At 46.8% G+C, this 22,037-nt stretch overlaps 2 protein-coding genes across 8 annotated transcripts in view; both read right to left on the bottom strand.

The window, feature by feature from the left end:
- Window positions 1–2,064, bottom strand: part of aopep (aminopeptidase O (putative)) — a 53,432-nt gene extending 51,368 nt beyond the window's left edge. For 3 of the 5 annotated variants that reach the window (XR_008695755.1, XM_055512078.1, XM_055512079.1), the window contains exons 1-2: window positions 1,940–2,064; window positions 122–951 (exon numbers count right to left, since the gene is read on the bottom strand). Coding sequence is in view for 4 of the 5 variants with exons in the window: in XM_055512078.1 (XP_055368053.1) it covers window positions 122–909 (788 nt within the window). In the remaining variant the exon portion in view is untranslated. The remainder of the gene's footprint in view (window positions 1–121; window positions 952–1,939) is intronic. The other 2 variants (XM_029163155.3, XM_055512077.1) reach the window with 1 other exon arrangement.
- A 612-nt stretch (window positions 2,065–2,676) lies between these two features.
- Window positions 2,677–22,037, bottom strand: part of dock8 (dedicator of cytokinesis 8) — a 33,688-nt gene continuing 14,327 nt past the window's right edge. For 2 of the 3 annotated variants that reach the window (XM_029163149.3, XM_029163151.3), the window contains 40 exons: window positions 21,882–22,031; window positions 21,690–21,770; window positions 21,404–21,566; window positions 21,176–21,312; window positions 20,860–20,953; window positions 20,564–20,726; window positions 19,931–20,048; window positions 19,753–19,823; window positions 19,524–19,668; window positions 19,308–19,409; window positions 19,085–19,180; window positions 18,678–18,912; window positions 18,374–18,538; window positions 18,117–18,295; window positions 17,810–17,902; window positions 17,406–17,501; window positions 16,755–16,904; window positions 16,374–16,487; window positions 16,089–16,244; window positions 15,878–16,017; window positions 15,601–15,764; window positions 15,335–15,486; window positions 14,183–14,365; window positions 13,957–14,083; window positions 13,545–13,632; window positions 13,376–13,472; window positions 13,049–13,183; window positions 12,696–12,848; window positions 10,856–11,014; window positions 10,664–10,764; window positions 9,472–9,664; window positions 8,781–8,924; window positions 8,568–8,699; window positions 8,356–8,490; window positions 7,903–7,992; window positions 7,544–7,780; window positions 7,323–7,466; window positions 6,100–6,206; window positions 4,243–4,413; window positions 2,677–3,840 (listed from right to left, as the gene is read on the bottom strand). In XM_029163149.3, coding sequence (XP_029018982.1) covers window positions 3,789–3,840; window positions 4,243–4,413; window positions 6,100–6,206; window positions 7,323–7,466; window positions 7,544–7,780; window positions 7,903–7,992; window positions 8,356–8,490; window positions 8,568–8,699; window positions 8,781–8,924; window positions 9,472–9,664; window positions 10,664–10,764; window positions 10,856–11,014; window positions 12,696–12,848; window positions 13,049–13,183; window positions 13,376–13,472; window positions 13,545–13,632; window positions 13,957–14,083; window positions 14,183–14,365; window positions 15,335–15,486; window positions 15,601–15,764; window positions 15,878–16,017; window positions 16,089–16,244; window positions 16,374–16,487; window positions 16,755–16,904; window positions 17,406–17,501; window positions 17,810–17,902; window positions 18,117–18,295; window positions 18,374–18,538; window positions 18,678–18,912; window positions 19,085–19,180; window positions 19,308–19,409; window positions 19,524–19,668; window positions 19,753–19,823; window positions 19,931–20,048; window positions 20,564–20,726; window positions 20,860–20,953; window positions 21,176–21,312; window positions 21,404–21,566; window positions 21,690–21,770; window positions 21,882–22,031 — 5,412 coding nt within the window. In that variant the 3' untranslated portion in view covers window positions 2,677–3,788. The remainder of the gene's footprint in view (window positions 3,841–4,242; window positions 4,414–6,099; window positions 6,207–7,322; window positions 7,467–7,543; window positions 7,781–7,902; window positions 7,993–8,355; window positions 8,491–8,567; window positions 8,700–8,780; window positions 8,925–9,471; window positions 9,665–10,663; window positions 10,765–10,855; window positions 11,015–12,695; window positions 12,849–13,048; window positions 13,184–13,375; window positions 13,473–13,544; window positions 13,633–13,956; window positions 14,084–14,182; window positions 14,366–15,334; window positions 15,487–15,600; window positions 15,765–15,877; window positions 16,018–16,088; window positions 16,245–16,373; window positions 16,488–16,754; window positions 16,905–17,405; window positions 17,502–17,809; window positions 17,903–18,116; window positions 18,296–18,373; window positions 18,539–18,677; window positions 18,913–19,084; window positions 19,181–19,307; window positions 19,410–19,523; window positions 19,669–19,752; window positions 19,824–19,930; window positions 20,049–20,563; window positions 20,727–20,859; window positions 20,954–21,175; window positions 21,313–21,403; window positions 21,567–21,689; window positions 21,771–21,881; window positions 22,032–22,037) is intronic. The other variant, XM_029163150.3, reaches the window with a different exon arrangement.

Here is a 22,037-nt window from a genome sequence, read left to right as displayed (position 1 = left end):
TGAATCAGTATTATTCAATTGTAACACAGCAAGCTTAGAATCTTACGGTGCGGTGCGAGTTGCAGAAATCAGAGCAGATGTGCTGCCAGCGCACTCATGCATTTTGCATCGTGAGACAAACCTGCCGTCCTGATCTTTGGTCCACCTCACAGAGCCGCCCGTCGGCCTCGTCTCGTAGCAGATCCGAACCGCACGGGGGAAGTCCTGAGGGGACGACGTCCCCCTCTTCCTCACCTGCAAACTCCACCGATCTCGATGAAAGAGCAGTGAGGTGCCGGCCTGGGCACCGGGGGCACGGCTGCACAATGAAAAGAGCTGCTGCTTCTGCCTCCATCGGCTGGAGGGCATCGAGATTATTCTTTGAATAAGTGCGGCCTGTTGGTCCCCTGAACGCGCTCCAGACGCAGCCTCTGGCAGAAGGCTGGACGCGGCTGGCACTAAGGTGACGTCCACTTCCTCGACCTTTGAAATATCAAGGTCACAGCAGTCCAGCACTACAGTAAAATCATCATCACTGCTCGTTTCCCACACATGTGAAGACTGGGCATTTTGGGTTTCTGCTGCAGTTTGAAACAAAGCCTCCAATTCTTCTCTGTCTCCTTCACCAGCAACAAACATTTCCTGCTTTGCACGAATCATCCCTTTTCTACCATCCTCCTGCCTATCCACAAACCTGCCCTGGCTACTTCTACCCTCAGTTCCATCCTTTTTATCAAGTCCAGGGCCAATGTGATCCTCAGTCCTCACTCCTGAGCAAGGCTCCAGGAAAAGAACGATACTTCCGCTGATGACCTCCCGGTCAAAATGAACAGTCAGGTCCAGAACATAATGTCTAACAAGTATGTCGTTGGTGTTGGCTCGGAGCGGAAGGTCATCTGTGTCAGGATTTATGTCCACATCTGGGTCCATTTCACACAAAGGCTGTTAAACCTACGCAGAAGTCGGTTAAACCTAAATAGAGAACAAAAACAAACCTATTTTTGTCAAAGGATAAGTGAGTCCCATTAGTTCTACATGGGACTAAATTAAAGCATCTGGTGTCCTCAGGTAGGTTTAATCTGTGAATTAGGAGTTTTTCTTGCAATGAAGCCAAACCTGTGAGCGAGTCCAAACTCAATTCAAATTCAAGTATCAAACTATCTGTTCACACGTTCCACAAATGTGGAAAACAGGTTGCATTTTGATCTGCGTTAATGAAGCAGCGATACCACACCACTTTAGCGCAGTGCCAGGAACAGGCTGTTTTAAACCCCTCCTGCTGTATATGAGATGTCACAATCCTTCCATTTAGCCGCTCAGGGGTTGAAGCAGCGTTGGCAAGACAGGGGTGCAATTAGCATTTACAGCAGGAAAACCTATTCAGTGCTGGAGTATATACAGCACATAAAATTATGGACACATAACAGACGAGAATACCTACTGCTGCTGGAACAGGCAGAACATTTCTACCATTTCTGTTAAAAACATCCATCTCTGACCTCTGGACCTAACAAGCACATAGTGTTCACTAGTGATTATAATCACTGCGTTTCTTTTGCTACTGTATAACAAGAATAACAAAATGCCCCCAGTCTGGGTTGCTGTGAGATTGCCCTCAGATTTTGAGGCTTGTCATTAACTTGCTAAATGATGCTTATGTTACAGTAAATGGTTGTTAAACACCTTCACGTGTGTGTGAACGTAGTTTTTTTTATTCGGTGGCTCATCCACTTGCAGGTGTAAACTCCACAGGAGCTGGACTGAAGCTAGCTGACAGCTGGGCGTTGAGCTAACTTGACGCCACAAAGTCTGTTTCCGTCATTACCGGCTCTACGGTTAAAACTACAGCAGCGGCGGCACAAGACGACAACCGCTTCGCTGCAGCTAACGATGAATGTTTTACACACCGGTCGACATGAGGTAAAAGTACGCGTGCTGCGGATTAAATATACAAACAAACCTGTATCCCGCATGTCGACGTCGCGCGTCGATGACGTCATAGAGACGCTAGTTGATTGTAGTTCTTTGGTTCTTGGATGTTTATGGCGGTTGGCAAACTTTATTTGTGCATTACCGTCAAAGTTCTTTGGTTGACTTTTCCTGACTTTTAAAACTGTCTTTGTAGTTTTTATATGTACAATTCTATAGTTAGAAATGACTGATTCAATTTTTAATTTTTTTTATCTTAACTTTTACCTTAGAAAGTTTGCAAAAATTGTTTCAAGCACGTAATATGGCTCTGAAATTATTAACTAACCGTCACTAAACACAGTTGTGAAAATGCATATTAGGTTTTATTCAGATGCTTCAACTGCATTATCTTCCCTATAAAATAGGCTAGTCCCCAGTGTTTGAACACATACCATACTCAATAGCACCAGCTTTTAGCATGTTTTAAAAAATAGGTATGTATACATTTGAGCTAATATTTACAAGTAAGCACTAAGTTTAACTTTTTATTTCTCAATGATGAGGGAAGATAAGACCGTTTATAAAAAATGTATACCCACTTTTGAAAGGCTGAGCAGATTAAGATAATTAAAACACAGTGAGAGCTTCAAAACAACACATCAGCAGTTTCATAGATAGCAAGTAAAACTGGGCCAACAGGGCAAAAGTAGATTTCAGAGAATGTACTCTGACATATGGAAGAAGCAGAACTCACACTGAGGGACAGCTGAGCACAGAGACTTTGAGTAAATTGTAAAGGAATTTAATTTGGCACTGTGTGTAACATGGTCGACTAACAAGCAGGTATTGAAATCACTGGAACAAACAGTACAACGAGACAATTACTGCACACCCCTTCCTCCCACATAATATTTCCAATCATTATTGCTATTATTTATCTAAAAATACAAGTCCTTAAAATGAAAGGCAAAATAATTTTTCATAGCATTGTAAACATCTTTGTGATTATTTGATGTACTAGATACTGTACAGAATGTGGGTTTTAGAGGCTCTGTTATGAAGACATCTGATAACTCTTAATAAATTAAAATATTCAGCTACATGGTCAGGTGCAGGATGCCCAACAAAAACAACAGGTACTGTTTGACTTTAAAACTTACTAGAACACAGAAAAACTTTATCTTTTTATCAAGTGCACAAAACCATTTGTACTCCTGCTGCTGTAACTGGCACAACTTTAATGTATATATGCCCCAAGTGGAAATTCAATGGCCCTGTAGCACACAGCAGTCTTATTTATCAGTACTGAGTACAAAGTGGCTTCAGTATGAGACAGGAATCATCAAATCCAAATAAAAATGTGTTCAATCATACATTTACTCTATGTACACGTACACACGAGTATTATTAACACACACATACAGGCCCTGGGCCAGCAAGGACCTCAGAGAGGAACTCCAGTCTGCTTCTTTATCAACCCAGAGGGAATGTTTGCAGCATTATTAGGACTTGCAGTCATCTAAAAAAAAGGAAACCGACAGAGCCACAGCATCTGAAGATTTTACAGTGACATACTGAATAAGCTACACTTCGCTAGAGATTCGAACCTCCTGTGTTTACGTGCTCACCCTTCTTTTGCCTCCTGTAACAAACAACCATGACGTCACTAAACGGCAGCCTTTAATAAACACTGCTGCATTGCTGAGGAACTGTGAGTCCTCCATTGTGGTCGCAATGCGCTGATCCCACGCAGAGGAATATCACCAGCCACAGTTCTTTCCTTGTTTTTCTCCTCTTTCATCTTATCTTCTGTCTTCGTCTCGACTGTGTGACAGCCTCGCCTTCCTTCTCTGTCTCTCTCTCTCTCTCTCTCTCTCTCTCAGACGGGTCGTGGCGTCTCAGGCGTTTTCCTCCGGAGCTCTGCGGAGACTCAGACGTTTGAAAGAATCCCTGAGGGTGGAAAAGGCCGGGAAATGATGATGAAGACGATGATGAGAAGAAGTAGTGACGGTCAGGTCAGGTTTCATAAGGGAGCAAAGGTGTAAGATAAATGTCTCCATGAGCGGGACATGAAAACGGGAACCTTTGTAAAACATAGACAAGTGCAATCCAGCTATATCATAGGGTACACAACCTATCTGTGTACTGTGGCTCCGGTCCAGCCACCGGCTACCAATATTTGCAGAGATGACACTGTAACCGTGAACAGATCTCTGCTCAGTCCAATTTACTCTCACTTTCCTTTGTGTTCAGCAATCATACAGAGCCACGAACAGATCAATCATCTGCTTTTTAACTCCGGTCTCCTTTATCAAAACAATAGTGGACGCTTGCCTTGGTGCCTTTGTTTACCTGTTTTCCAGACGAGGTCTGATGATGGGTTTATAGAGCTCAGGAATCTTCCTCTCCAGCATAGGCCTCAGGTTCTCCCTCAGGCGGTTGTAGTTCTTCTTCAGCTCCTGCTGGTACTCTTTCTGGTCCGCCGCGATCAGGTGCTTATTCTTCTCCACGGCCTCTCCACACCTTCAGGTCAGAGAACACAAAGCAAGAGAATCAGTGTCATGCATTTTCTCTGAAAATGACACAGGCAAGAAATTCAATGTCCCCTGTTTTTTGCTGACAACCTCACCAAAACCTTTTGACTCCATTGTATGCCACTGTATGCCTATCAGTTGTTTCCAAGCCTTTACAATCGAACATCTGTTATAAATCACCCATAAGGTTGTTTAGAAGTTACAGGAGCAAGAGAGGTGCAAGCGTAAATCACAAATAATTAAAAAATAAGAAGAACAAGGCTTTATGTCTCATGATGAAGAGCAAGCACAACAAGACATGAGCTAAAAATGAGCTAAAGAGGGCAAGTATGGGGTCTGCATCCACTCCCCTACCAGGAGAGGTACAGTATAATGGCCGACATGCAGAGCGGTCTGCAGGAAATCAGAGAGACGGCCAAGATTACAAACACATGCCTGAGTTCATCTCTTACTCTTTAAAGGAGGATAATATGGAAACTACGGCTTTGGGTAACAGTATACAGTAAATACTGTATGCAGGGTAATGACCACTAATTAATACACAAGTGATGGAGTTCCCAGGGAAAAAACATCTTTACGTCTTAAAAAGATGTATGTGTCCGTGTGTGTACAGTACTTCATTAAAAGAAATAATCTAAACTTTCCAGAATAAAACATACTGTAATCCAGATTTAGGTGAAAGCAGCAACACCACAGCCATCTCTTTTATTCTGAAATTTCAGGACTGGTTATTTTCAATATGCACTAAAAAATACTATTGTGTGCTGGCCAGGCATCACTGTACGGTACATATGTGAAAGGGTTTAAACTAGGGTCAACTGAGAAAAAATATGACCAACTCAAAACTCAGCATTGCTCTAAGCAGAGTTTTTTTTACAATGCCGCTGTCAAGAAGATTGGCATTCAAAGGGTCCGGTACCAGCTTGCCTGGATTTAGGATAAAAAACACAAACCTTTCTGAAATTACGGTAAATATTTGCCAAGCTGCTTGTAGCAATCAAGGCGGCTGCAGTGTGACATGAGGGCTGGAAAATGAAAACCACCTTTTTGAGGCTTATGGCCATGAGCTGGAAGTGCAGACACACAAACACTCATACGCGGGCAGGACACACACCTACTGCGCAAAATCACCATACCACAGTGGAAAAGACTGAAATTATATTCTGAATATTCAGAATATAATGCAGCTCCTGGGAACGATAAACCTTTGCAATTCCAGACGAACAACATCTCAGCGGTGTTATGGGGTAAAAATTGTTCTCTGGCATATGGGAAATGGAGAAATTAAAAAACTGTCACAATGGGTTATAATAATTAACATTTCTCCTACTGGTTCAGGTTCTTTACATCATCTGCTTTGCACAATAGTTGTATCACTTCTACCTCTGCTACTTGACTGACACTTAAACAGCAGGCTATCAGCCTTCATCAGTCACTGTTATCAACGCTGCGCTTTTATCTTCCCACACCAGTAATGCTGCAAACACACAGCAACCTGGAGAAGTCAAGCCTCTCTTTGAAGTATTGTTCTCCGCGTTACCAAACATGCAAATTCCAGTCACATTAATTGTGGACTCTTTTATGTTCATGGCCGGAATAATCCCGTTTTTGGATCTTTGTGATGTGTCTCCCTCATGTTGGTGCAGCGTTGGACTCCGCTTGGATCGCGCCTTACCTCATTATAAACTCCTTGAAGCACAGGCGCAGTTTATTGTGATGACGGAAGAGCTTCGGATCCGCCGGGATCTCATTCAGGAAGACCTGGGCCACCTCTAATGGGCCCTGCGACAGGGGGAGGGGGCGGAGAGAGGGAGGAGAGGGACGAACACAAAGTCAGTGAGACAAAGGAAGAGAAAGTAAAAACAGAGAGGAGGAAGGAAGGAAAGGAGGTAGGGGAGGAAGTGTTTGAGAGTGGAAAACAATGAAGTAATGAGAATGCCCCTTCGTTCTCACAGGGGGAAATGACTTGCTAACCGAATGCCTAATGCGGCTAATGGCTGGGATGCTGAACTAGGACATGAGGAAGAGATCAGATCAGAGAAGGAGCCATGATTACCCCACTGCATGGCTAATATCACTGCTGGCCTCACATGCAGCACACCCACCATTTGGCTCCCATTTGCCCAGTATGACATCTTGTTATCCTAACTTATATTCATCATAAAACCACAGCAAATTCGCCCAGCGCCTGCATCACGACAGGCCGCTTAAACAGAACTGATTAGCATCACAAGCGCGCCGGGGCTCGGGGCTCGGGCCTCAATCCTCGGCCTAAGCTCGCGGGCCCAGACACAGAAACGCGAGCCTCCTGGGCTGATTACAGTCCAGGGCTATATGTTTACGGAGCTGCTGAGAATTAGTGTTATGTATACAAGCATCAGGTCAGAGCGAGGGACCTGTCAGATTAGACACTGCAAGATAAAGCGCAGGGGGAGGGAGTGGAGACAGAGCGAGCTCCATCATTACTCCAACGTTCAGCGCGCTGGCGGGACCTGGAAGCGATCAGATCAAAGCGACCTCCAGTTCAGCGCGCCGTGCAGCCGAGACATGAAAGGAAGAGGGGGCATGAATTGACGTTTTAACTAAATCAGGGGAAAAGCAAAGGAAGGATTACGGTTATGTATGGGGTAAAGGCTTTGATGTGTGATCACTGTCATGTCGCCCACCTGCACCCTGCGACTACAATGGGAACTGTAAACGCGCTAAGCTAAATGGAGCTACGTTATTCTGCCTTATTTTCCATGCACATTAGGAGGGAACTCAGGGGGACAAAAGGGCTGTGTGTGACATTAAACACAATTCAGGTGAACAGAAGCCCCTTGGGTAAACACAGTAAGTCGCAGGCAGACAGAGGGGGCGGCGCGTCCATTCACAAACTCCACAGCGCTCGTGCGTTACCTGGTTGACGGTGGCTCCCACCGAGCCCTGCAGCTGCATCTGTAACATCTTAGCATCGGGTTGCTCTCGATGAGTGGCCGACGCCAGCTCCCTGGTCTTCTTCTGCATGTCCTCTATGGCCACCTCAATGGGGGTGAGGTCGAACTGGGAGCGAGGACAGGGACGTTCAGCAAAATGTGCGGCGACGACCCGCGTTATACAGTACAGTCGGCGGTACCGACCTCCTCCTTCTGGATGACGTTGATGCGCGTCTTGACGTAGGGGAAGGCGTGCATGGTGGTGAGGATGGTCTTCCTCTTGTACTGCTCGTAGAGCTCGCCGCGCGGCCTCCCGCCCTTGGTGAAGGGCGTGGTGTACATGAAGCGGCGCAGATTGAAGTTCTTCTCGAAGTTCGTCAGCCGGTCTTTCATCTCGTAGTCATCAAAGTAAGGCTCCACGAAAGTGATCTGGATGTACGCCTGCGAAGGAGACAGAGCCTAGGTCGGTTTCCATTCATAAAACCAGGCTCTTAATGCTTTAAGCTCTAGTGCTTTTATATGTTGATTTTTTAATTTTACTGTATATGAGAGTCATCGCCTACTTTACTGGAATTGAGCTGCTTTCTGTCCACTGGTGTAGAATCCTTGATCATCACTAACGTGTCGTCTCCAAAGCACTGACTGTAGAAGTTCTAGGAGATGGGAAAATGTTATTACCTCATAAAGTACTTTATTAGGACTTCAAGAGGATTCATAATTCATTAATGATGAAATGCTAAGAAACGCTTAAAAGCATGAAATTTTATTGAGCACCTGATTCGCTGACCTACATGAATCAAAAGCGATGCTGACATTATTTTGCTGCTTCCAGCATGTCAGGAAATCACTCGCTCAAACCAGATGGATGACTGCGAGTCTGGCCCGCAGTCGTTCTGCTCACTCAGTCATTATCAGATTCAACCAGTCCAGGCAGGCGCACAGTTGCACCTTTCACTCCGCCGCAATCGCGCCATAATTCACAGCATGCAAATTAGCACACGTTCGTCCCCTCGTACCTCCAGCCTGTGCGATATCTCGGGCAGGTGCGTGATCCCCGGCTCCTTGTAAATGAATTCCCGCTCGTCCAGGTCGCCAAACTTGGCGCCGTAAAAGCCCACACGGAAATAGGTTCCAAACATCCTCTTATGGCCCTGGAGGGAGAGATAGAGATTATTGTGTGTCTAATAGTCACATAAAAATGCTGACTTTGAGTAAGTTTGGCTGTTACCTTCTGAATGATGTTATCAAAGGCTCTCTGGAGTTTGTCATGAGTGGATGCCAGTTTCCTGAAGTCTCGGTGAGCCTCTAAAATTGGTACGATGATCTTGTAGACCTCATTGACTGCCTCGTAGAGACCCCCCTGAGGAGACAGGCATCGCCGCTGGTTAGCTAACTGCAGATCTGCACTCTGTGACTCTGAGACGCGGCGTCACGGCCTCACATTGCTGAAGAGCTCGGCAGCCTGCTCCAGCAGCCCCACCAGGCCGCTCTCAGTGAAGTAGCGTCCCGAACACACCCCGTCCTCGTCTGGGGACAGGATGTCATCCGACACGGCCGACTCCTCCAGCACGTTGGGGGAGATGTTCTGAGGAGGAAAATCAATTAGCGCTTTAATCAAATAATCAATCACATGGCCGGCTTCTAAAGGACAGTACAGTGGGAAATGGAACTAATTTGATGAGCATCCAATCAATGACCTGCGGGCTGCTGCAGGTGAGCGTGTCCTGTACCAGAGGTCATGTGTGTGTGTGTGTGTGTGTGTGTGTGTGTGTGAGACACAGGTCGTTGATAGCGTCACCATAGTTACTGCTCTAAGTGTTTGCTTTCGGTTCAGGGGAACAGACAGTTCGCACGTTCCCGCAGGAGCACATTTGTTTATTTCCCCCTTCGTCTTCAAAGGCGTTGTGGTCAGCAGAGCTACCAATGCACCATAATTATATGTTGACGCTACGAGTGTACAGCTCCCCCCTCTGGACGCACACAACCAAATCTAAAGGTAATTTGTCGGGAGCTGTGTGTTGTGGTGTTGATCCAACAGACAAAAAACAGCATGAATTCCTACTTGGTGTCATAGCTTTTTCCTCCTACTTGCATTCATAATGAGCCCATGTTTCTAAATTCTTGTCATCTACCTGGAAGGTGACGCTGCCAACGGGCAGGTACTTGTGGTCCTCCAACATGCTGAGGTACTCGGCCACCAGGGCAGCGGCGTGGACCAGACACATGGCTGACTCAGTGTAGCACTTCCTGTTATTGTGTTTCTCGGCCATGTTCTGGAGCCAGGTCAGACGGAGGTCGGGAGATGTCTGGTAGCCCTTCGCTATCCTGTGGATGGACGGAGAGGGAGGTTATTTGTCTGGGCTATTTTAACCTCCATTTCCTTTTCCTATACACGACTTAAAAGTCTTATTACAGTATTATCAAAATATCTTGCTCAAGGATGAAGGGAGAATTTAAAATACAGCCCAGCAATAAATACACAACTGCAAAAACTGTCATATACAGGTGGCCATCCAAACATTGTTATATTGTATTGTATTACAGATAAATGAAAAGCAATTAATGTACAGAATAAAAATCAAGAAAACACATCTACAGTAACTAGAATATACAGACAGAAAATGTCTGTGCAACAGTCAGCACATCAGATTAGTGGGTTTCATGTCCAGAAAAACTATGGGAAATATTTCCCCTTAATGGAATGCATGAATAATCATCACCCAAACAGCATGGAAATACAATTGAAACAGTGTGAAGGGATTTATTTATAAAGCAGGTGAGTCACTAAGCTATACCTACAAACGAATTTCAGCATCTGGAGACCACATGTGTTGGAGATAAACAGAGACGTGCTGTAAGAAAGCGTGTGAGGCCGGTCATTGGCTCCGTGCAGCTGCCAGTCACTCACCAGGACCCAAACCACAACATACAGGTGTACGATAAATGATGCATGTAGGTGACATTAGAGTGTGGAGGGAGAGCGCCTACATCAACAAGCAGCACATGTGCAGGGTCTTTGTCTCCGTGTTTTCCCTGGTCTCCCTCTCCCACGCACACGTATATACACACGCACACTATTTGCATTTGCATATACACAAAGCCAGATCAGAAGACTAAACTGCTACCACATGGTTGCCATAGTGAGGACAGCAAATAGAGGCAAAACAGTCCAGACCACAGAGAAATAGGAACCAGCAGCTTGACATGGAGAGAAGCCACAGAGTGATGAGAAGGCGAGGCACAGGGAGAGAATGAGACATCCACACACCAGGCGCTGAGACGGGCTGAAGACAAGCTTCATGTCAGACGCTTTCAGTTTCCCACCTGTACATGAGGTCCATGAGCATCTCGGGATCCTCCTGGAACTCCCTCATCTTCACCGTGTCTGACAGGATACTGTTGAGGTTTCGAAGAAGCTCGTCCACCTTAGAACACACACAAACACAAACGCAACGGTACATGAGTATCGACAACACAGCGCGGGAGTCGCACGAGGTCCGTCACATTGGTCCATACCTGCGAGGGCAGCTGGGTGTTCTGCATCACCGTGTCCTCCTCTGCGTAGGCCAGAATGGTGCGCAGGGAGCATCGCAGGTTGTCCTCCTGGAAGTCGGAGGACTTTCCCACCAGCGAGGCTAAAGACATGGTGACCTGCATCTTCACCCTAGAGAAGTTCTGATGAAAACAACCGGGAACATCAGTAAATCTCAATTTCGGTATCACTCTTCATTAGCTACTTGTTGTGCATCCCTTAAAATAAATAACCAATTATTTTGACGTATGCATCTGTTGTTTTTAGGGAGCATCTTCGCTTGTACGATAAAAACCCATGTGAGATTTACAAATCGCTTCCAAATCTGGTTAGGCTCTTTATTTCTGTTCCCTCTCCCCTCCCTTTCCGCTTCTCTCCATCCTTCATATTACCTGTCCGAGATAACAGGCCTGACAAACACCCCTCCATCCTCTGCAGCGAGCGGTGTGTGTGGTGTGTATGTGTCAAAGATAGCATGCTGATGTATGTGTGAAGTCCCATCTATCTCCAGCATGACCAGCTAAGCGGGAAATGATCTCCCATTAGCAGAGACATAATCACCCATGGATCATCTCTACGGCCTCATTCTGTTCAACTGAGCATGGAGCCAGGGCCTAACCACCCATCACTGCTCTCTAACTCAGTGTGTGTGTGTGCGTGTGTGTGTTTGTGCGCACTCAGTGCCTAAATGATCGCTTAAGTCAACACATAATCCTCTTTGTCTCCCTCCCTTCTCCTCGTTCTTCTCATCTTGCCCGTTCGTTTCCTTCCAGCCCTCCTTCCGACCACAGGTGATTTGTTCCAGTCCGGAATAAAAATGCCGGCATTTTCTCTTCTTACTTGCCACAATTTTAAAATGAAAGAGAAGAGCGTGTGTGTGTGACAGATGGAGCCCGAGCCGAGGCTGGACGAAGGGATGAAAACGTAAACAAAAGAGAAGAGGCAGTGAGTAAGTTCTGTATGAATGAGTCATACGGCTGCTTCGCTAATTCAGATCACAGCTCCCTCTGTATACTGCTCATAAACAAACATATGTTGCGACACGCAGACGGAAAATACTTTCTTTAAACTGGGGGCACTCTGTGTGTGCGTGTTTGTGTACTCCACAGGCCGGTGGCTGACTTTCATTAAAGTGTACACACTGTAAACACAGGAAATATCGACTGCAGCGGCGGTTATCGAACCAGCCGAGAAAATGAAAGAAATGACTCTATCCTAAACCTCTCCTCCATCAGATCTGCCTTTTCTCCATCACTGCTTCACCTCCAGCAAAACGCTCCGGCTCCTCTGTCTACAACGCGTTTCCAGACTCCAGCCTCGAGGCGCACATGCTTAGACGTTCACACGGAGGTTCTGCATGCAGAAAAAACACCCGAGCGCAGAGGCCTGGCTGTCATTAGTTAAAGAGGGCCGGGAACACGGCGGAGCAGACAGTGACATATCTCTGCTCTCTACTCAGAGGCACATCCTTCAGCAGAAACTTTCTGCGGCGCGCTCAAAATAGACGTGGAAAAGACATTAAAGCGGAGCAGGAGAGGAAAAGTGGAGAAAGATGGGTGTGACTTCCTTGCTTCAGTGTGTCTGCACAAGAGCATGTATCATGAGATGTTCTCTGCACTCCAATTGTCTTTGTGTAATCCGACATAAATGCAATTTCTTCTGCAAGATTAGATGCTCGCGAGGGTTCAACCTGACAGGCCTGACATTTGCTTTGCGTGTTAACTCGTGAGCTACACAAACACAGCTTTCATATGCGATGCACGTGTGTGTGTGTGTGTGTGTGTGTGTGTGTGTGTGTGTGTGTGTGTGTGTGTGTGCGCTTACACTGGCATTGCTGAAGCTGTATCTCATGATGACGTACAGGGTGGCGCAGGCCTGGCTCCTGTTTTCATCCACGGGGCTGCTGCAGTACTGGAGCACCTTCTGGCACAGGTCCGCGCACTGCTCCGCCTCCTCCTCGAACAACAGGTCCGCGAACTGCACGCAGATGATACCAGACACAAGGTAACACGCGGGGACACACACACAAAGATACATGAATGGTTGTGGCTTATATCGGCAGCCCCCTAGCAGCATGTGGGCCGGGGGGGTGTCTCACGCAGCTACTCACATGCAACCACTCACACGCAACCATACTCGCACACCGCACGTATTACAAGACACCGCCATGAAAGTACCTTCACAACAAGCGCTCTGAGTGTGCTGAAGGTGTGGGAGAGGAAAGTCGTGCTCTGGCTGCAGGTGAGGGAGTGGAGTAACACTTTCAGCACGCCGCCGATCACGTTGTCCTTGCATTCGGCCAGCGGCACCGCCTGGACACGAGACAGACGGGGAAAATGAGGAAACCACGCAGATGAGAGTCCACCTGATTGCTTTGACAAAGAGGTCTCTACTGCAGACATTCAAACATTCAAGCCTTTCTATATCAGAGATTAGAAAGAATCATTTCAAAGCCAGTCACAGCACTGCTGTTTACTGTATATTTTGCCAATACGTTCTCTGACCTGGACAATGGTCTCCAGGAGATCTAGCATGATGAGGTTTGTCTCAGTGGCCAAGTTCCCACTGATCAGAGCCTCCTGGTCCAACTCGGCTTTAGTCCTGAAAAAAAGGGTGATTGTATATAAAAAATGAACAGACAATGCAGCGGCAGGCGCGGGACTTTAAACCTACTTGTCCTGCTTGTCGTTGGACTGTCTCCACTGAGTCCGGTCTTTCCTCCAGCGCAGGTTCTCTCTCTGACCCATGGTCCTGTCTGTTCCTGTCAAAACGTCAAAAGCAGACGATGTGATAAAACAGCTAATGCATCTATTCCTTCTAAAGAAGAAATGTTTGATAAGAGAAAGTGAAGATTCAAACTTTTAAATGGTACCTACTCCTACAGTATTCCCATATTTAACATACCACATATCTATTAAGTGTGGCTCTGTAACCTCCAGCAGGTTCCTGCCTCGACTTGCTGACCACACATTTTTGAAATACTGAATAAGAGTTTGAAAATCGAAGCGAAGCTCTGTATTTTTGGAGACGGCACTTGTGCAAGCAAATCCAGGTATTTTCCTCCAAGTGCAATAAAAAACACTACCTCCGACCCGTTTCATCATCTCCCCACGGGCACCCATTCCTTTCAGCAGAGCCTCCTCCAGCTGCAGCTTGGCCTGCTGTGACTTCTGCAGGGCCTGGGTGCTCACTTTGTCGCTGCTCTGCTTCCCCTAGCGTCGCACACAAACACACAGCCACGGAGGATCATGACGACGAGGTTTATCGATGAGTAAAAACCCCCGACTGATACGCCGCATGAGCAGGCTCACCCTGTATTCAAAGCAGGACACGCAGATCGTGAGCAGCTCCAGCAGCTTGTTGAGCTGCGAGGGAGGCATCTCTACAGTCCAGCGCTGAATCAGACTCTTATCGGCGTTCTTCATCACCCACAGAAAACACACTAACAGGTGGCGGCTGGTGTCGGCTGCCAGGGTGGCCACAGATTTACCTTGCTGGGGAAGGAGAAGAGCAGATATGCAGAGAAATGGAGTGAGATGGAGTGATAGTAAAGGTCCAAACGTGCATCTGCTGTATGTGCATCCAGAGAAATTACAAATAAGAAACCATCGTAATTAAAACAGAACATGTTTCTCCTGTGTAGACAGTCTATAATTCCATTAGGTATGTTATAACCTAATATAGTGGGGGGGCGCTTTGATCCAAAATGCTTTCCAGCTTCTCCCTTCTCTCTTAATAGGCATTAAATCTAGTGCAGATTAATTTACCTCCATTCGTGTGATGATGAATCACTACTATAGAGCTCTTGCTGCTGCTTTACTGTGTGGCAGCTGTGATAAATGTGGCCATTAACCTCCTCGTGCTCTAGGTGTCCCACCTGGAACCTGGCGTCCACCAGAACCAGCGTCACATTACGGGATCGAAACCGCCCCTTGTTTATTTAAAGACGCACCGTTTTCTGGTGCGAAGAGTTTCAGGGCGACTGCGCCCGCCTGGAAATGAGGAACAAGTGCTCTGGCAGCCATGTTTGGATTTGCAATAGAAACCAGGCCTATGGCTCAGCTGTGTGAAAATCAGTTTTTCCACACCGGTATTTAATGTAACAACGCACAATGAACTGATTCGCCTTTTGGAGAGAAGCGGAGGAAGAGGAAGGTGGTGTTCAGTTTTAGTGCCCGTGTTGTTGCTGTAGCTACATGTGATGGATGTGTTTGTCAGCGTGGACGGCCCTGTTCACTTATGATGGCAATGCCTACCCATAAAGCATCTCCTGCTCTCCTGGATGGATGAATTGTGTGTGTGGCTTTGACAGCTAATCAATCTACCTCAGCACAGCTCACCTGTTAGGAGGCAGGATACTCATAGATACAATCACACACGCAGATGCACTTTTGAACTTTGGGAAACGATGAAAAACACACGGCGATGCGTTGTCATCTTAAGATGAATTTCAGAAATTTTACCAGGGATGCCATGGAAACGAGAGCACTGCGTCCCAGCGTGCTGATGGGGTTCCCAGCAATCGCCATGGCAACACACTGATTGATGGGTGCGACGTTTTCAAGGTCATCCTCGGGCCCGCCTGTCTTGTTTTTCCCACCACGTGCTTCGGCAACTACAGACACGGGCATGAAAAATGATGACCTGAGTTAGAGAGAGAACTGGAGAACAGGGGTTCAACCTACAGCACATACAGTATGTACATGTATGTGTGAGCGTGCGTGTTTACCAGTGAAGTCCAGGTAGCTGGTGGAGTCTATGATGATCCCCACTAGGGGGAGGTAGAGAGCGGCCACCTTGGCTCTGACCTCAGGTTTAACACAGCGCTGGTCAAGATCATGGGAACATAACAGGCTGTAGATGGCATTAATGGCCTTTCTCTGGACCTTTCCTCTGTGAACACAAGCAGACTTTTCAAATACTTGCTCATCTTCACTGCCTGATAAAGTCAAATATGCAGTAGAGTTTTAAACGTCAGCTCTTTTGGATGATAGAAGCTAAGTTACCCCTCTGATTCCATGTCCAGGGCTGCACTGAGCTCCGTCAGCAGCAGACCAGCGAGGTAGTGCTGCTGCTTGAACTCGGGAGAAAGCTCAAACAGCCCCAGGATCCGCTGCTGCTCCTGGTAGCCGCACGAGCCGGAACCCTGAGAAAAGGCAGTGGCACTGAGTCCCTGAACACGGGCACGGGGGTTTTCTGATGCGTGATGGCACAGACCTGCGATGAGATGGACGGACTAGGTGAGGCGGGGGCCGAGGCAGGGCTACTGAAGAACAGGCTCAGGTTGAGGTAATGCTCGTGGCTGCACAAGATCCGCAGGAACTCCAGGCGCATGCTGATCAGCGTCGGCATTGAAACACATTTCGTCGACATCTGGAAGAAAAACAGCTAAATATTGTTCTCTTCTGAAAGAATGGAGATGCAAATTGCAACGGATCAATAGAAAAGTTGTTAAACTTGATATGCTTATAGGGAGTTTCTTTGTTATTGCTGGTATTGTACCGTGTTGCAGTAGTTTTTCACCAGCTGGAAGACAAATCCCCGGTCCATGAGAGACAGCAGGTCATAGAGGAAGAAAGCCAGGCTGATGTTGACTTTCTCTGCTTGCTCTACCTCCTGAAACAACAACAATCAACAAACAGCGATCGGTGAGCTGTGCTGACTGGATCTTTCCGACCATCTAGCAGCGCAAGCTGTGCTTCTGATACCACAGAGGCAAATATAATTAACACTTCCAGCTCCCTGTGGTTCCGAGGACACCAACAACATGTACACTGAGGGTGAATCTGTTTCTCCCTACATGATGAGCTACAGCAAGGCGGTTGTGGCGGAACACTGCACATTAGTGGCCGGGTTTAACGTATAGCTTCGTGTTCATCCTACTTTTTGCTGCTTCACAAGGATGGTTGCAATCTCAGCTGTAACCACGGCGACGATGGTGGCGATGTCATCCTTAAATCTGTCCGAGAAGCGGTTGCGCCGGGGGACGTATTGCTTGTCCATCTGAGACACATGCTGAGCCATGCTTTTCACCTTTAAAGAGAGTCACAGACAGAACAAATGGAAACGAGAGCCATAGAGAGCAAAATCTTCACTAGGTCATTTGTCAGATATAAAAGTAAATAAAACGTTAATGATGGTTTTGTGAATTGAGATTATCTTGACAGATGCACTCGACTTGATAAGGATTTTTTAAACATAAGCTTTAATGGTCATTTATATTCCTGTTTTTCCTTAATGTGACAAAACATGTTATTTATTCAAATTAACTAATAATACCTATTAGATGTTAAAAGATTAAATAAATACAGATAGAGATCCAGAAAGACAACTGCGAATGACGCTGAGTTGTGGTGCATTTCTAAAAACGCTACAATTAGGACAGATTGTAAAGAGTTGATTTATGACTAACTGTGTTTTATCGTTTAATTCAAGAAGCCATAAAGCTAAACCATGTTTGATTACTGCCTTTGAAAACATAAATGCCATTTAAAACACAAATTTCTAAGAATAAAAACAGAGCCAAACACTGACCAGTAGTTCGAAGAAGAACCAGGCATATTTGTATGCGTTCTCTCTGCAGACCCCAGTGCTGACGACCATCTGAAGGGCCAGCTCCTCATGAAACTGCTGCAGAAGAGAACACGCACATATGCACATTGAGAAAGGTAGGTTAAATAGAGCATTATACTCTACATCGCTGTGAATTAACGTGGAAAGCAGGTGGCAAACGTCCACCAAGCAGACAGAGCAGCACTGGCGTCATCAGTGCCACACTGCCCCCGTGTGGTCAAAAGCTGGAACTGCCTTTAAGGTTTACAGAAGCTAAAACCTTTTCCAGAGTAGACAGCGTGCTTTAGAACAACCCACAGCACCAGACAAAGACTACATTTTTGAGCAAAAATTTGAATTGTGACTTAACAGCGGTGCCGTTTTACCTTCCGGCTGGACGGCCTGGTGCTCCCTGTGGGGTTCTGATGGTGGTTCACGTCCACATAGGTGGACATGCGGCTGCCTGGGTTGTTGAGACCCTGGAGAGAGAAGCACAACCGGTTCCAAGGCATTTAGCATGATGGATGCTTTCATTAGAGTGGGTGTGTTGTGCTCTACAACGGTACCTAATGTACTGTGGTGACTGGATAAATAGCAAATGACCGTTTTGCGTGACATGCTATATTATGTTTACGTCCTGTGGTGTGTGTGCGGTTTTATACATTTCGACTGCCCATCTAGGTGTGTTGTTACCTTGGAGAGGAGGATGTTGCTGACCTCGGTGTCTTCATCAGAGGTGTGTGGAGCAGGAATGTCAGGGTTGCTGCTGCTGCGGACTCTGGACTGGAGGAGCATGCTGCCCACCGTGGCCGCCGTGGCCCGGCCCATGGTGCTGTATCGGCTCTCCGACGACGGGATCGTGCTCCCTGAGCCTCACAACGCACATGATGTATTCGTTATTGAAAAGGATCAGAAAACATTAAATGGCAGAAAACCGATTCCGTCCCTACCTATGTTCTGCATGTCTCGAGGCGGGTCAGGGAGACGAAACACCCAGTAAAGGTAGGTCGCCAACAGGCTGTTCCTGCCCTGCTGGTCCCTGATCAGCTCCTGACTGTTGTGCAGGCTGTTGACAATAGACACCACAGACTCGAAGGCTATTTGGGCCAGATTGGCTGAAAAGCACAGAAAATATATGATCATTCACGATATCATAAAACACAGAATGCTTCACTTACACATACACGTGCTTTTTAAAAGTGAGAGAGGAGCAACAGGTCTTCTTTCAGGTATCTGAGTCAGATAATTCCTCACCGGTCTGGCCAGCAATGACCATGGGCTGCATGATGAGGGTGAAGAGTTTATCCAGCACCAGGTGGAGGAAGAGGACCAGAGGCTCCAAACCGGAGGAGGACAGGGAAATGATGCTGAGCTTCAACTCGTGCTCCAGCTTGTTCTCGGGAATCTTTTCATCTCTGACTCGCAGAGGGAACGTGGCGCCGCCCTCCAGGGCATGGCACAGTGTGAAGAAACGCTCCAGATGATTGTCCTGGTTGTTTGTTGCAGTGTGGGAAGCGGAGAGATGGGGAAAAGCAAATGTAAGAAGCCAGAGCGCAGGTAATGCCTCGGGCCGGACGGCTCGCTGAGGCACACGAGACGCTTGTAGTGATATTTGATCTGTTTGTGCAGATGACATGTTCGAGTGTTCCACCGTTAGTCACCTGTGTGTGTACAGACGAAACAGCGTCAATCTGGAGGTTGAAAAGTCCTTTGTGGCTCTCCATCCATTTGACTGGAGGAACCTGAGGAGGAAGTTTCTGCACAGCGAAAGCACAAAACACACAGGTTTGTCTCTGTTGGCCAGTGTTTTATATTTATTATAACTATAAAAAGGTATTCTTGACTTAACATCTACAACAGTAGATATTTGTACACGTGCTGTACCTCAGGCGTGTGCAGGGAGTAGTTGAAGGGGAGCCTGTCCAGAATAATAGGCAGACAGAACGAACCGGTCTGCAGGCGGTCATTGTTCAGAATGGGCAGCCACTGGATCACACACAAACAGCGAGTCCGTGTAAGGGGTGTGATTTTAGGACGACAACCGGCTGTTTTAATTAACTATTAATTGGTTTATAGGCGCTGGATTCAACCAACTCTTACAGAGTAACCGATGAGCGTCTCGCAGCTGCCGCTCTGGTTCTGCTTCTGCTGGCAGCTGATGTGGTAGAAGGTGAACAGCAGGTGGTGTCTCTCCGTCAGACGAGCCGGAAGAATCATCTTCACCTCCTCGTAGAAGTCAGGGGACCTGCGAGGCAAAACGGAAATGAAAGGAATCAGAGAAGGGCACGAACTTTTGCAAACTGTGAATCACATCCCAGCGTGTAGGTACTTGTTGTGGTAGGTGACGGGGGTGTAGGCTTCCTGTAGAAACTCTGGGCTGTTTGATTTCCCAAAAATGACCTGAGAACAGGCAAGAAATGATGAAATGTGGAGATTCATTCACTTTCAGAACAACTCTGCGCGTCACACGACACCTCTACAACCTTGCGTGCAGTTTGTAAACCCACCGGCAGGGTGTGGCTGGGGTCCTCTCCACTCATGAACTGGATTTTAATGGAGATGTTTCTGGCCGACGTCAGCCTGTTGACAAAGTTGAGCCTCTGGGGGTAGACGTAGAGCAGGTTCCTACGAAGACACAGGAAGATTTCATTTTTTAATACAAAAAAATAAAAAGCGATTCCATCTGCTGCCACTAGATGGCACTGCCCGTGAAGCCAAAGGTTAGACGGGAAAAACTGAGGTGACAGAGGAGCCAAAACAACCAGTAAGTGCCTATGACCTTCGGTGGTTTTATTACAGCAGTGCAATCTGTGCTGGAATTCCACTGAACAACAGCTCAGAGAGCCAACGTGTAATCCTCACAGAGGACAGTCCTGAGGGCAAGCCAACCATCTACAAACTGAACATTAGTTATAATCAGACCTTACACACGTCATCATCACTGAGCCTATTTACCAGGTAGCCTGAATGAAAAAAACCCTGAAAATAGCAGCTATACTCAAAGGATCAAAGTGATGAGAACATGTGGCTGTAAGTGGGATATTTGTTCTGTAAGTGGCTTCACCTTGAGCCATGAGTCACTTGTTTTCAAAGCTGGTGCATTTCACCTCGCAGCGCCATTTTTACATACTGCAACACACCTGTAAACATTGTGAGGGACGTAAACCTCGCTGGAGGGGAACTCCAGCACCTCTTTGATTGGCCGAGTTAATTTCTCAGCCGCAGGGACCAGAGGGATGAGCTCAGTGGACAAACACGCCAGCGGTGTGTCATGGACTGGAGACATGTCCAGCTTTATCCAACCTGCAACACACAAGTTGAGTCACATTCAGACTTCAGGCATATTTTTATGGCTAATACCCAATGTAGAAATCTGATTGCCTTCATGTGCAATACAGTGAATTGCCACAGTCCCAGAATGTCCTTATGAGCTGACCTGGTATTGTCTTGAGTCTCCTCTGTGCATTAGAGGTTTTCTTGATCTCAGCTAAGAACTTCAGCAGGTCCTCATCACTCAAGCGGTCTCCTTCCTGACACAAGAACAGACAGAGGGACATTAATGATTTAAATTAGAAGCTGGGTTGGAACATCAGCGTTTACACCCAAAGGCAGAGTTTGGCGGTGCAGCAGAAACATAGAATGTCCTACAGTGAGCAAGTCAAGCTTGTCTGATCTGATCTACGCTGTATGAACCCAAGTAAGTGACACACGTTTCACAGACTGTTTAGTGTTAGTCTGAGCAGCAGTCGGACCTGTTTGAAGATGGTGCTGATAGTGATTGTAGCAGGTTTGAAGGCAGAAATGTTGCAGAACTGTTCCTCCATCATACTGTAGCGTTCCGAGTTCCTCCTGGGAAGCTGTGCTTTTCGGTCAATGCTGCTGGATTTGCCTGGTGAAACAGTGGAAAGGTCAGGGGTCAAATCCTGCTCCCACAGCGGAGAGGAGAGAGAAATGACTGAAACGGAGGCACTAGCGCACACCTCCTTTCAAGCTATCGGAGTCTGTGACGTCGCGTTCTAGGGTCGCGGTAGAGATGACCTCCATGATTTTAACCGTGGCCCAGGCGAAAGGCATGCGATAACGGCCCAGCCTGGTGCAGAAATTCTCTGCCTGGTTACGCAGCTTCTCAAGTTTGTCCTTGTTCTGAGGAAATTATAACAAAACACAAAAAAACCCACAAATTCCAGTAATGTCCTTCAACTTTAGCGCCTACAAACTGAGGGAAAGCACATTGCACGCACGATGAAGCATCTGATGGCACCTTACCTTGGCAGTGTCGCATTCCTTCAGAGTCATGTAGGGGTCGGCACACTCACCGATCTCTCCCTGCTGTAGAACCTTTTCAATCTAAAGCACACACACAGCATGAGTTCGCCTTAACAACAGGTCCTTAAAGTCAAACGAAGGATTCACGAAGACGCCACTGTTCTGAAACTTCATGGCTTGTTTGTTTGTCACCTTTATGACTAGGTAGATGTCTGGAGAAGGGTAGGTGATGGAGAAGATGGCCGATCTGGCCTGCGTGGACAGATCCACTTGTGGAGTGTGAGGCTTCAAGAAGTTCCTGAACTGTTCCGAGTTCATATCACAGTAGAAGTTTTCTGATATCTGGAA

Source organism: Betta splendens, chromosome 9, assembly GCF_900634795.4.
Source record: "Betta splendens chromosome 9, fBetSpl5.4, whole genome shotgun sequence".
Classification (NCBI taxonomy): Eukaryota; Metazoa; Chordata; class Actinopteri; order Anabantiformes; family Osphronemidae; genus Betta; species Betta splendens.
Note: the sequence above shows the minus strand (reverse complement) of the source record. Positions and strands in the feature narration are given on the sequence as shown.